Raw genomic sequence first — 13,857 nt, forward strand, 5'->3', positions numbered from 1 at the left:
CATTATTTTAACTTTGGATGACTCTGTTGGTTGGGTAGTTAATGTCTTAATAAACCATCCTTTGGAACTATTAAGTAAAGCTCTGAAAGCTAAAAATGTTCAGATTCTCTGACATTTGGCTATTGTTTCATTTTATTTTTTGACTGTTATACATTAACTTTAAAAAAATGAACTTATGATTTTAGAATAGTTTTAGATTTACAGAAAAGTTGCAAAGATACCACGAAGAGTTCCCCATATACTTTATATATATTAGCTATTGTTTCTAAATGATAAATGTGAAGTATGTTACCCTACCAAGTGACAGAAAGATGAGTATTTCCAAAGATAAATATATACTAGAAAACAAAATGCTATATATAAAATGACACATCCAGTACAAGATCAGGAGGACAATTATTTTTATTATCTTTAGAAAATAAACAAAATTTCCCAAAGCAAATAAATTAAAAAACTGTTTCGAACAGATTTACAAATATAAAAGGCATGATAACAAATCTAAGGCAGTTCAATATGATGAAGTTTAGAATGTATCTTATTTCACAGATAACCTAATAAAATGGCAAATATTAACCCATTTTATATTAAATCCCAGATATTTAACTCCCTAAAAATACCGTTTGAAGCCCAACGTGAATTACCAAATCTAACAAAGAAATAGTTAAAATGATTTGAAAAGAATACAAATGAAACATTAAAAACAAATGAAATTTTTATAAAGAAAAAAGAAAACTAATAAAAACCTGTGGTATGGTGGGTAGGATGACAGTATTCTCAGCAGGGACTGGCAGGACAGGGATCACAGGGACAGTGGGAGAAGAGGGAGGTACAGCTTCTGTTGGCTAAAAATCATCAACGACAAAAAATCAGGAAAAACATCAAATAAAAAGGAAACATAATAGAAAGTTTTGTCATAAAGATAAATTATAGTTTTCAGAAATAACTGAAATAGGTAAAATAATATATTACTTCAACTTAAATGAGAAAACGCTCAATTATATCACCAATAATAATTTTAATGACTCTGTAGTTAAAACGAGTGACTACTCTTTAGATGTTTAAATGAAAATAATAAAAGATAATGATTTAACAATACTCCTCCACTGGGAGGCAAGACACTCACTTCACAGACAGACTACAAAATATTTTTGTAGCATTCAGTATATATTTGACTACTTTCCTCCTTGCATTCAAAGAATCAAAAGTAATTTCATTAGCCCATGAGGTAGGCAATTGGGGCCTATAAATCCACAAACAGAAGATTCAAAGGACTTAAAAGCTGAATTTATATCATTTTAAGGAATCTGTGCTGTTAACCTCTACTGTCAAGAACTGTAATAACCTATCTTAAACCTGCCTGTAAAGTCATTAAGTGGGAACTCTAGTGACATAATTTAAACTAAGAAGTTTTGATATTTATACTCAATCAAGCTTAATTACTATTTTAAAAAAAGGTGTAACTGGAACACAAAAGAGGTGTCTTGTAACAAGTCCCAATCTCTATAAACTGGATTAATTTATAAATATTTGCTATACCAATGACATATACTACATATATAAGAAAAACATTAAAATCAAATCTATAAGAAAACAATGTACATTAGAAGACACTTAAAACAGGAAGAACCAATTGCCAAACTTGAAACTATGCTTTTCCTCATTGATAAATACAAAATAAAATTATAATGTTGACCTTTTGTTGTCAATCAAATCAATCAAGATTTATCAAAAATGTATGGCATCTCTTCAATAATGGTGCTGGGACAACCAGATAGCAACATGCAAAAGAATAAAGTTAAACCACTACCACACATCCTATATAAAAACTAACTGGAAATTAATCAATGACCTAAATATAAGCATTAAAACCATAAAACTTTTAGAAGAAAACATAGGGATAAATCTTCATGACCTTGGATTTGACAATGGATTCTTAAATATGATATCAAAAGCATAAGTAAAAACAAAAATCAATTAGACTTTATCAGAATTAAAACCTTTTGTGCACCAAATGGCATTATCAAGAAAGGGGAAAGACAACGCATGGAATGGGAGAAAATCTTGTAAATCATACATCTGATGATAGTTTAACATGAAGAATATATAAAGAACTCCTACAACTCACCACAGAAAGACAATTAAAAATGAGGCAAAGGACTTGAACAGACATTTCTCCAAAGAAGATACACAAATGACCAATAAGCACATGAAAGTATACTCAGCATCATCATTCATTAGGGAAATGTAAATCAAAGTTACAATGATATATCACTTCATACCTACTAGGATGCTGTAATAAAAAAGTGAAAACAAAAACAGAAAGTAACAAGTGTTGGCAAGGCTGTGCAGAAACTGGAATCCTCAAAAACTGCTGGTGGGAATGCAAAATGGTGCAGTCACTGTGGAAAACAATTTGGTTTGGCAGTTCTTCAAAAAACTAACCCTAGGATTACCATATGACCCAGCAATTCTACTCCTAGGTAAATACTCAAAAGAACTAAAAAGAGGGACTTGAATACTTTTTCCCAGTGTTCAATGATGCATTATTCACAACAGCCAAAAGGTAAAAACAATCCAAGTGTCCATCAACAGATAAATAGCTACAAGATGTGGTATATTTATACAATGGATATTAATTCAGACATAAAAAGGGATGAAATTCTGATACATGCTACACATGGATGAATCTTGAAAACATTATACTAAGTGAAATTAACCAGACACAAAAGGTCAATATTGTGTGATTCCACTTATATGAAATATTTAGAATAGGTAAATTCATAAAAATAGACTAGAAGTTACCAGGGGCCAGGGAGAGAGGAGCATAAGGAGTTTACTGCTTAAGGGTTACAAAGTAAGTTTGAGATAATGAAAAGGTTTTGGAAATAGTAGATAGTGGTGATGGTTGGGCAACATTGGGAATGTAATTAATGCCACAGAATTGTGCAGTTAAAACTGGTTAAAATGGCAAATGTATTTTACCACAATTAAAAAACTCAAAAAAATTTTAATGCATGGAAACACGTCCTTTCACAGTGCTGCTGGATATATAACTTCATACAAACTTTACGAAAAGCAATCTAAGTAATTATCTGTAGCTTTTAAAATGTTCCAACTCTTTGACTTAGTATTTGTGGAAATCTATCCTAAGGGAATAATTCAAAAAGCAAATGTCTTAACAGTCACTATATTCTTTGTTTTTTTCTTTCTTTCTTTCTTTTTTTTTTTTTTGTGGTATGTGGGCTTCTCACTGTTGTGGCCTCTCCCGTTGCGGAGCACAGGCTCCGGACGCGCAGGCTCAGCAGCCATGGCTCACAGGCCGAGCCACTCCGCAGCATGTGGCACAAAGCCGCTCCGCGGCATGTGGCACAAACGTGTGCCCCCTGCATTGGCAGGCGGACTCTCAACCACTGCGCTACCAGGGAAGCCCCCTCACTATATTCTTTTGAGCATTGTTTATACTTGGGGAAATGGAGGATATCCTAAATATAAGGTGTTGGAAGGGCTGAGCAAATAATGACAATTTTATAAGATTAAATATTATGCATCGGTTAACAAGAATCTGTAAGAACACCTGTAAGTCATAAAGGATATTGCCTGTGAAATGACATTAAGTAAAAAAGGGAAGATAAAGTTTTTATTTAAAAAATGGAAAGAAATGTTTGAAAAGTAAACCTCTGAGGGCAGAATTATGAATGGTTTTTCTCCCCTGCCTCTTTATTTCGAATTCTACTTTTCCAGTTGTCAACAATGAATACACAGTGATGCTATAATGCTGGGTGAGGGATGGAAGATCTATTCATATTAAGAGAAAAACAATTATTATGATCTTTTACCATCTCATTCTCTAGAAAATAAACTGAAAATGCGTTTCCCATTAATTGTTCTAAAAGATGTTAACAAATTTCAATGATTTTACAAGACTATTAGAATTGAAGAAGCTAGGGATCAAGTTTAACCCTTCATTTTACAACTGATCTAGGCTCACAAAAGGTAACCTGTGAGGAATTAGGAAAAGATTTGCTAGATTATTGTTACCTGGATTTCTTATATCCTGTAGAAAGAGATTTTAAGCCATTAAATTTTGTTTCTTTTTTTCTTTCTTTTTAATGTTCCCAGTCTAAACCAGTTCCCTGTTTGGGATGATGGAAAAAATTATGGAGATGGACAACGGTGATGGCTGCACAACACTGTGAATGTATTTAATGACACTGAATTAATTGTACACTTAAGAAAGGTTAAAATGGTAAAATTTTCTTATGTATATTTTACCACAATTTTTTTAAAAAAGGACATTAGGAATAAAGCCTCTGTGGGTCTTACTTGGGACTCCAGTCACCAATTATACATTGCTCCTATAGAAAAAAAAAATTCAAATTCCATAGTATGAGCTTAAAACAAATAATTTAAATGCTAACTAATTTTCAATGGAATACTTACAATTTTTTAAAAATGTCTGAAAAACCCAGAGATTCTAACTCCTAATTTATGACAAAGAGAAAAAGATAGTTTTAAAAGAATTTATGTTAAGTGAAATAATTCAGAGAAAGACAAATACCACATGATCTCACTACAAAACAAAACAAACAAAACAAAATGAAAAGAGACTCATAGATACAGAGAAAAAATGTGTGGTTGCCAAAAGAGAGGGAAGCAGTGGGGCGGGGGTAGAGTGGACGAAAGAGGTGAAGGCAATTAAAAGGTATAAACCTCTAGTTATATAAGTCACAGGGATGTAATATACAGCACAAGAAATAAGGTCAATAATATTATAATAACTTTGTATGGGGAGAGATGGTTACTAGACTTACTGTGGTGATCATTTCACGATGTACGTAAATATCAAATCATTTAGTACACCCAAAACTAACATAATACTGTACAACAACTATATTTCAATAATTTTAGAAAACTGCTGCTAAATCAACTGGATATACATATGAAAAATGAAATGAACCCTCTTCACTCCCTTACACCATACTTAAAATTAATTCCAGATGGCTTACTGACATAATTAAGAGATGTACAAAAATTAGGTTTCTAAAAGATAGTATTGATAGAATATCAGGATCTTGGTGTAGGCAAAGACTTCTTGAATAGGAAAGTACCGGTTGTTGAAATCGAGCAGGGTGAGGAGAGCCTCTGCGCACAGGGAGTGGAAGGGTGGCAGCAGTCTGGAGCAGGGTGTTGCAGAGTCTGAGCAGGATGAGGAGGGTATCCCATGTGGGCAAGTAGTGGCAGCAGCCTGATGTGTTTTGCTGGATCCCAAGTGTGATGGAGTATCTATGTGGCAGTAGTAGTAGTCTGGCAAGAAGTATAGGGACCCCAGTGGAACAAGGTGGGGATATCTCTTGGATCTTGAGCTGGGTGGGAAGGATGTCTACCTAGAGCATCGACAGTGACAGGAGATTGCTTACATACAGGGGATTTTTGATCCAAGGATAAAGGAAGCAAGGTTCCTCACGTCAGAGAACGGAGTCACAAATATGGAAAGGGAGAAAATTAGCCTGAAATCTATGGTTTTAGACTAGATTTGGAGGTACCTGTATGACTGCATGGTTTTCAATATATATAAATACAGAAATAAATGCATGTGTTTATATGTACATATATACCCTAGCTCTGTCTACAGAGAAGACCTGGGAGCAGTAACACCTCAAGAGCATGAAAATACTTGGCATTCAGATCCTGGTTTATAAATACCCATTCTTTGATTAAAAAAAAAACAACAACAAAAGAGGAATCTTTGGAGAAATGGCTGATTCCAGTGCTAGAGTCCAGCAAGTTCAATATAAGCCTAGAATATTCTGCTGTTCCAGAAAATAAGGAGGTGCTCGAAGAATAACGAGGGCATGACAAAGGACACTGGCAGTCAGCTTGAAGGGCTCTTACCAGTCAGACTGAGAACAATTTGAGACTCAAAATAAATAACAATAATGATGGCATAAATCCCACTGAATTAAACAGGACTCCAAGAGTCTACACTGATATAATTACATAAAAATTAAATGAACAGAGAGAAGAGAGAGCATTTCCTTACAGCAGAATGCCCATTAAGAAATGTAGAAGGAATGATGGAGTTACAAAATCATCATTTGGCAACCACCATAGTAATAATTCATTCAAGAAACATCAACAAATGTTAAAACTTCCATTGCTGCTGAATGAACCCTCCATTTCATTCTAGTGGAAGAAAGTTTGAATGTGAGACACACACACACATACACACACATATCTCCCCTACAAAGATTTATTAATTACAGTGCAGAAATGTAGCAGACACTATCTTAAAGTTAACATCACTCACCAGGACAAATCAAAATCATATGCTACCTGATGGGATGTAATAAGAATACATCGCTTCTGTGACATTCTTATCAAAGATGCATAACTTGAACATTAAACATCAGACAAACCCAAATTGCGTGACAAACTACAAAATAACTGGCTGTAGTCATCCAAAGTATCAAAGACAAGAAAGTCTAAAGTTTATCATTTTTTTATTTAATTTTTTTAAACAGCTTTGTTAAAGTATAACTGATATACAAAAACTGCACATATTTAATATATACAATTTGATGAGTTTGGACATATGCATACACCTGTGACACAATCACCACAGTCAAAGTAGGAGACATATCTAACACCTATAAAAGTTTCTTTATGCCTCTTTAATAGGGTCAGCTATTAGCTAATTAATAATCCATTTTAACCTAAAAAAGACAAAGCTGTATGCTTATATCAAATTTCAAGGCCAAGCACAAAAATTTCCTCCATTAGGCAGTTGCTCTCCAAAACCCTTTATGATAAACTATAAATTCTTTAATATTACATTTAAACCTCACTGTAATACTGGCTCAGAGCCTATTCTAAATCTATTTCCTTTCGATACGATAATCTAAAGGATCTGAATACCATTTTTTAAAAATCCTAAAAAAATGTACACCATCTGAATCCACCCCACTCTACAGGGCACTGAGCAAGTACTCTGAAAAAGAACATATGCCCCTGCTTCTTCCTTAAGAAAGGCAAATACTGCTGAGAAAGTCTTCAAAACCAAATGGGTACCAACACACACAATTTCCTAGCCACAGCCAATAACCAGTTCAGGTAACACAGAATTACAGAACAACAAGTCATTTAGTTCACATGAAACAAAAATACCATGCTAAACAAATAATATCTAATCAAATGAACGTTGAGTGATGAGGAACAGCACAGATGTTAGATATGATAATACATATGAAGAGACAAGAGGCTATTTTCAGTGCAGGATTGAGAGCATGGTAAAATTCTGGGGAGTTGTATAACAAGATTCTAAATTGGAAAATGGCAAACTTAAGACTCTAATATAAATAATGAGGCAGCAATATACAGTAACCATTATATGTGGGTTATTACAGAAAAGAAGGAATTCACCATAAGCATTTTAAACTTGAAAAATCTTACATACATATTTTATTAGACAATATGACTTTTATGCCATCATCCTTCTCCTGCTCCATTTGTATATATCACTCAATAAGATCAGCTCCAACGAGTTTTAGTTGTTTTTTTTTTTTAATCTTGACCATGTGACTAACAACGGTCTCAGTTGTTTCTATCCATAGCAACACCACGGAATCATTAGCCTCGGAGGCTGCCTTCAGAGACTTGTTTCCATGACAACAGAGGCTATAATATTAACACTGTCTCAAAGAACACTGCAGAAAATTGTAAATTCCAGGAAAGTAACTGGATTGTACATATTTTTAAAGTACTTTTTTAATGCCAGTATCGAAATGACAGCTTTCTGAAAAATGTTTTAACTAATTTTTAGAGATTCTTGTTATTTATTCACAGCTTTACATTTTAAATTTCATTTAAGATCTTAAAATTATGAAAGCAGTTTTTAAAAAAATTTTGAAACAAAGTGGTCTGAAACCTCGTTAGGTATAGCCACATGCTTAATGTGTACTGCACATCTACATTTATGACTATGTACCTCCCTCTTTCACTTCCATTAATTCAACAATAAATGAAAAACAATATATAAATTGAGCGCCCTTATCTTTAATAAATCTCTATTTGCTTAAAATAGTTAAAGTGTTTTTTTTATATGTGCATCTGACTCCTGACTGATACAGGAAGAGACAGAAGGAACAATTAGGAGGCTGCTATAATAATCCAGCTGAGAGGTTATCAGTGGCTTTAACCAAATGATGGTGATGGTGAAAATGGACATGAGTAGTCAAATAAAGATAGATTTTGAATGTAGAATTGGTATATCTAGTGACTGATGGGAAGTTGGGAGGAAGGACTATTAAGAATAACACCAACAATGGCCACTAAAAAGTATCTTTTACATCATAGTTAGACCCAACCACAATAGATTTACAAGGCTTTCTGAACATATTTTTAAACTCTTTCTCACTTATTTTCTTTTTAATTTTTGGCTGCACCCCATGGCATGTGGGACCTTAGTTCCCTGACCAGGGATCAAACCCGCACCCCCTACACTGGAAGGCGGAGCCTTAACCACTGGACCACCGGAGAAGTCCCTCTCACTTATTTTCTTGCTTATTAAAATGGTCATCATAGCATAAGATCAAACTCTGAAGAAAGATAACTAATACCATACTACCAGGTAATTAATAATTGTTTACACCTTACATTAACATGTCACATGAATGGGGTAAACTGAGCTTAGAATACACACAAAGATTCAATAAGGTCAAAATAAATTTATACCACATTTACGGAAAATGAAATATATGAAATAGCAACTCTTTTGTTATCAATATCTTAGATAACACGGAAAAAAAATTACCCCTATGCCACTGTTGGTCAATAAGGATTTTATTTTGTTTTTGTATGGCACAGTTTAATATTCTTAATCCAAGTTCCTTTGCTTCAATATCTACTATGTGGTAATGAGACATGTTTCTCTGAATAAATGTCAAAGAAGCTATCTAAGAGGAAAAGAGAAACCAGGGGAAAAAACTTCAAGCCTTTTGTATGTTTACAGAAGGATAAAATACAGCACAGCAGATTTATCAAAACTGTTTGGGAATCACTGTACTTAACAGGGGTCCAGTATCTTCAGAATAAAGGTGTTTTTCATTGCTTAGATCTGGTTCTTATTTGATTCAAATGCTCTTTTTGCCACAGTTACTCCAAATAAGTACCTTCAATATAAACTCCATGTTATTTGAACCAGCTGTATGAGATACCTGTGTCATAATTATCTCAGAAGCAAATAGCAACGAAACCAGATACATTTTTTAACAAATACTAAGGGATTAAATATAAATTTTTGATTTTAAAATAACAAAGCGGGGGGTAGGGAAATAGATGTAGTGATTAACAATCCTAGTATAGAAGCATGGGTACAAATTTGTTAGTTCACACACACAGAACATCTAGTTTACGGATCTATTTCTGCTTGCAAGATTCATGATAGTTAAGGTATGTCATCCCTTCATTATAAAAAGATGGTGTTCTATCAGCATTCAGCTGATCACTTTGTATTGGTAGAAGGATGAGCCAACAATCACTAAAAATTTCAAGTAGACAGAGATCCAAAAATTGGATTCAAAGATGTGGTTACATAATTAACAAATACGTATGAAACTACCAACTGCAATATGCTGCCTGCTCCCCACCCCCCAATTTTATCAGACTATGGCTACAGAAACATACGCAACCGTGGAATCCATAATGACTAACCTAAAACGGGCCCTTAAATCTTCCTAGTAATAATATATTTACCCTATTCTATTCATTCTTGTACAAGTCCCTAGTGATTCAGGCCGCTGTTACAGTTTCTGAAGTCGTCTTCTACTATTCTCCTCCCACTCAGCGTTTCGGCCATATTGACCCCTCTGTGCTCCAAACACTCTAAACATGCTCTGGCCTCAGAGTTTTTATTCACTCTTCCTCTGCATAGAATGCTCTTGCCCCAGATATCCATATGGCTCAACTCCATAACTTCTCTTATGCCGTTGCTCAAATATCGCCCTCCAGCTGAAGACACTCTTATTCTACTAACCCCACCCCACCCCCACCACGCACACACAAACATACACATTCCTGTTGCCTTCCCCTTTTAGCTTTCCTCCAGCATACTACGTATTTTAATTACATTTGCCATCTGTCTTCCCCCCCTTTAATATAAGCTCTAGAAGAGTGTGGATTCTTGTTTTATTTACTCCTATATGCCCAGTGCCTAGAATAGTATCTAGCACACAGTTAAGTATTTAATACATATTTGTTGGACGAATGAAACCATGTGATTGCCAAAAGAGATTGAGTTCATCAGCACTCTAAAGTGATAAAGTGACTCGGAATGGATTGTGTACATCCTCTCTCCCCATGCTATACACATAGCAGATATTGCTAAAAGATTCTGTGTGGTTGGGCAGTCACTACCAATCAGAAAGTGTTCAAGATGTTCTACCATTTGATAACCTTAGAAGTTTCAAAATACAAAAATGCCAAAAAATTGCCAGTTTCATGTTGTTCTCTATCTAGCAACAGCTAATTGCCTAATAATATCCCAACTGAAAATAAACATGTCTTGGTGAAGAACACTTGCCCCAAAGATTTTTACCTCATTCCTTTTTAAGCTGTATTAGAAAGTAAATATCACTGACAGCTCATATTTAAAACCTGTGGTGCCCTTCCTCCAAACTTCTGGGTTCTACTAACCTTAACTTGGTCCCTAGGTCCCTCCTCAGAGGTTAGCTGCTTCTCTGTTTACCTTGGTGTTCCATGTTTCCTCTTCAGTTTCCTTTTTAACACTGACCCCCCCCCCCCATATTACATTTTCCTTGTTAAAATAATTACTGTGGTTTCTCTTTTCCTGGCTGGACCCAGTCAAGGTTACCAATCCTCTTGTTAAAACATAATTCTTCATCATTCTGTAATGAGGTTGCTTCTCCGCATCTCCAGATTCCTCACTTAAAAGGCCAGAATATTCTGTGGGACGAATAATGATGGTGGTTGTGAAAGTGGTGATAAAGATGATGATGATGATGATAGGTACTTTACTGATGTCAGATATTATAATAAGGGCTTCGCATGTTTGTCCCATTAATTTTCACTAGATCTTAATCCCTGTTTTCTGCAGGTGGGAGAAGGAGACTCAGAATTTAGGTTATTTGTCCAAGGTGCTACAGCTAATAAATACAATAGAAATTTAAACTCAGGCCATCATCCTCTAAAGACAGCATTCTCAACTACTATACAACACTGTCTCTTCAAAATAGTTCAAAAAAAGAAAAAAGTCTGATTAGGTCATGAAAAGAACAGAATATAACTTCGAGACACCTACATTAGTTTTTACTAACTATAGTTGGTTTAATTCTCTTGTAGTGCTTAACTTATGATAATAAAAACAAGCAACTCCTCCCCCAAAAAGGGGAATGAGAGAATGAAAAAAACAATAAATAGATATGAATATTTCAAGTTTCATCTAGAGTTCTTTAAAATATTTTTACAAAAAAGGCCTATATAGTAAAGCTGTGTTCTTATAACTGAAAGAATTTAGGATCTATACTGTATGTAGCCTTTCAGTTTGGAAAAAATGATTAGAATGATACGATTTTTGCTCTATTTCCCCTCTCCAAAATCCTGCTACGGCATTTAGTATAGCTGAAACAATTAATTCCTGAGGTTGGTATTCATCTTTTTCTTTTTCTTAAAATTAATTAATTAATTTCTGGCTGCATTGGGTCTTCATTGCTGCACACGGGCTTTCCCTGGTTGTGGCGAGTGGGAGCTACTCTTCATTGCGGTGCGTGGGCTTCTCATTTTAGTGGCTTCTCTTGTTGCGAAGCACGGGCTCTAGGCACACGGGCTTCAGTAGTTGTGGCTCACGGGCTCTAGAGTGCAGGCTCAGTAGTTGTGGCACACGGGCTTAGTTGCTCTGCGGCATGTGGGATCTTCCCAGACCAGGGCTCGAACCTGTGTCCCCTGCACTGGCAGGCAGATTCTTAACCACTGCACCACCAGGGAAATCCCATTCTTTATCTTTCAAAATACTTACAAACTGATTATTTTTCAAATTTATAACGCTTTGATATATTAGATGGTTCTACCAAGATTAGTCAGAGTTAAATACAGAAAAATTACGCTGGGATATGTTTTGATTCAAATTGCAGATTATAATCTCCAGTTATTTTCCTCAGGACCAACAAAAATTCTGTAAGGCAATCAGCTGGTCCCATTTTGTCATAATAATAATTTCTTCACACTCCACAGCTGGCTGAGTCAATAGTCACAGTTCAGATTTCAAAAATACTGAAAATACTGTTCAGAAACAGGACTAAATTGGGGTTTACTAATGGATAAAGAATGAATAGGCAGGGCTCCTGTTAAGAGGTGAGGGGGAAAACATCTTTTAAATAAATTTATCTAGCGGCAGAAGTTGTATTTAGGATTCTCCTAAAATTCCACTGCTTCCAGATGTGACACCAGTTGGTTTAAACTTGCACAAAATAGGTCCAGTCTTTGTTGATTGATTTGCATATGCCTGTAAAATTGCCACATCAGTTAGTTTATTTAAAGTTTGTAAAATAAGGTGATAATTGTAGGCTACTGTTCTCCACATGGTCTGCACAACTATTTTTAGCTTTATCAAAATTCTAAATTTTGATATGAAAATGGAGGATTGAAAAAGTTATCTAAATAACAGTGCCAGGAAGTACAAAGAATAACGCAGTGAGAGCTCTTTAAAGAAAACGATACTAAGTCAAATTTTGACAATAAGAATTTAAGTTCTTCATATGTTAAGAAGATATACGCTTCAGTTTTTTCACAGAGGGCTTTGAATTACTTTAGAAATATACATGATTTTATAAAATCCTGTAATGGAGACTTGCTAATTTTAAAGCCATAGTTCTATATAAAAATGGTTTGGGAAATTTACAGTGGCCAAACCATATTTAGAAGTTCCAAATTTCCCTGTAGCCATCATCAGATTAAATGAAAACAGACACATATTAACATTTGTTTATTCATTCAACAAACAGTCAACACAGGCGTTCACTATGCTAGGCTCTGGGGATATAAGAGAAGAAAACATACATCTGTACTACCAGCTCTTGTGAAGCTTATGGTTTAGCAGCTGATATTAAACAAATCATTACCCAACTGATTACTGAAATGCAGCTGTGATAAGAGGTATGGAGTACAATTCTCAGGAAAACAAACACTGCTTGAAATAAGCAAAGGGAAAAAATGTTGTGCAGGCTGAATATCCTATTCTGACCTCAAAGCATATGGGCCAGTCATTCTTCAGCACTGTTATTAACACATTATTTTAAAAGTTAACTCTAAAACTATATATATATATATATATATATATATATAAATATACACATATATAATATACATACTAAAATACATAAATTGCAGCTTGTGAAATTTTTTTACCTATTTGTCCTTGACAAAAGGACAATCTAACAATCATGACACTCTATAGAAACTACAAAGATGAATGCAACACACTTCCTAATTATAAAGAGCTTATATAACAAATTTCACTTACTTAGTTCTTCAAACTATAGCCAATCTAATCCACCTTAAGATACCAATGTTGCTATTTTAACAGACTTTATTTTTTAGAGCCGAAGGTACAGAGTTCCCATATAACCTCTGCCCACACACATGCACTGCCTCCCACTATCAATACTCCCCACCTGAGCTGTACATTGTACAGCTGATGAACCTACACTGACACACCATTATTATCCAAAGTTCATGGTTTACGCTAGGGTTCATTCTTGGTGTTGTACATTCTATGGGTTTGAACAAATTTATATATAATGTCATGTATCCACCATTATAGTACCCTACCTAATAGTTTCACTGGCC

At 34.7% G+C, this 13,857-nt stretch overlaps 1 protein-coding gene across 11 annotated transcripts in view; it reads right to left on the minus strand.

Moving 5' to 3' along the window:
• The window catches only part of DLG1 (discs large MAGUK scaffold protein 1), a 287,859-nt gene that overhangs the window by 152,097 nt on the left and 121,905 nt on the right, over positions 1-13,857 (minus strand). For 8 of the 11 annotated variants that reach the window (XM_082839777.1, XM_082839778.1, XM_082839780.1 and 5 more), the window contains one exon: positions 744-842. The exons of the other annotated variants lie outside the window; for them this stretch is intronic. In XM_082839777.1, coding sequence (XP_082695903.1) covers positions 744-842 — 99 coding nt within the window. The remainder of the gene's footprint in view (positions 1-743; positions 843-13,857) is intronic. 11 annotated transcript variants of the gene reach the window in all.

Source organism: Leucopleurus acutus, assembly GCF_964270905.1.
Source record: "Leucopleurus acutus genome assembly, chromosome: 5".
NCBI classification, from domain to species: Eukaryota; Metazoa; Chordata; class Mammalia; order Artiodactyla; family Delphinidae; genus Leucopleurus; species Leucopleurus acutus.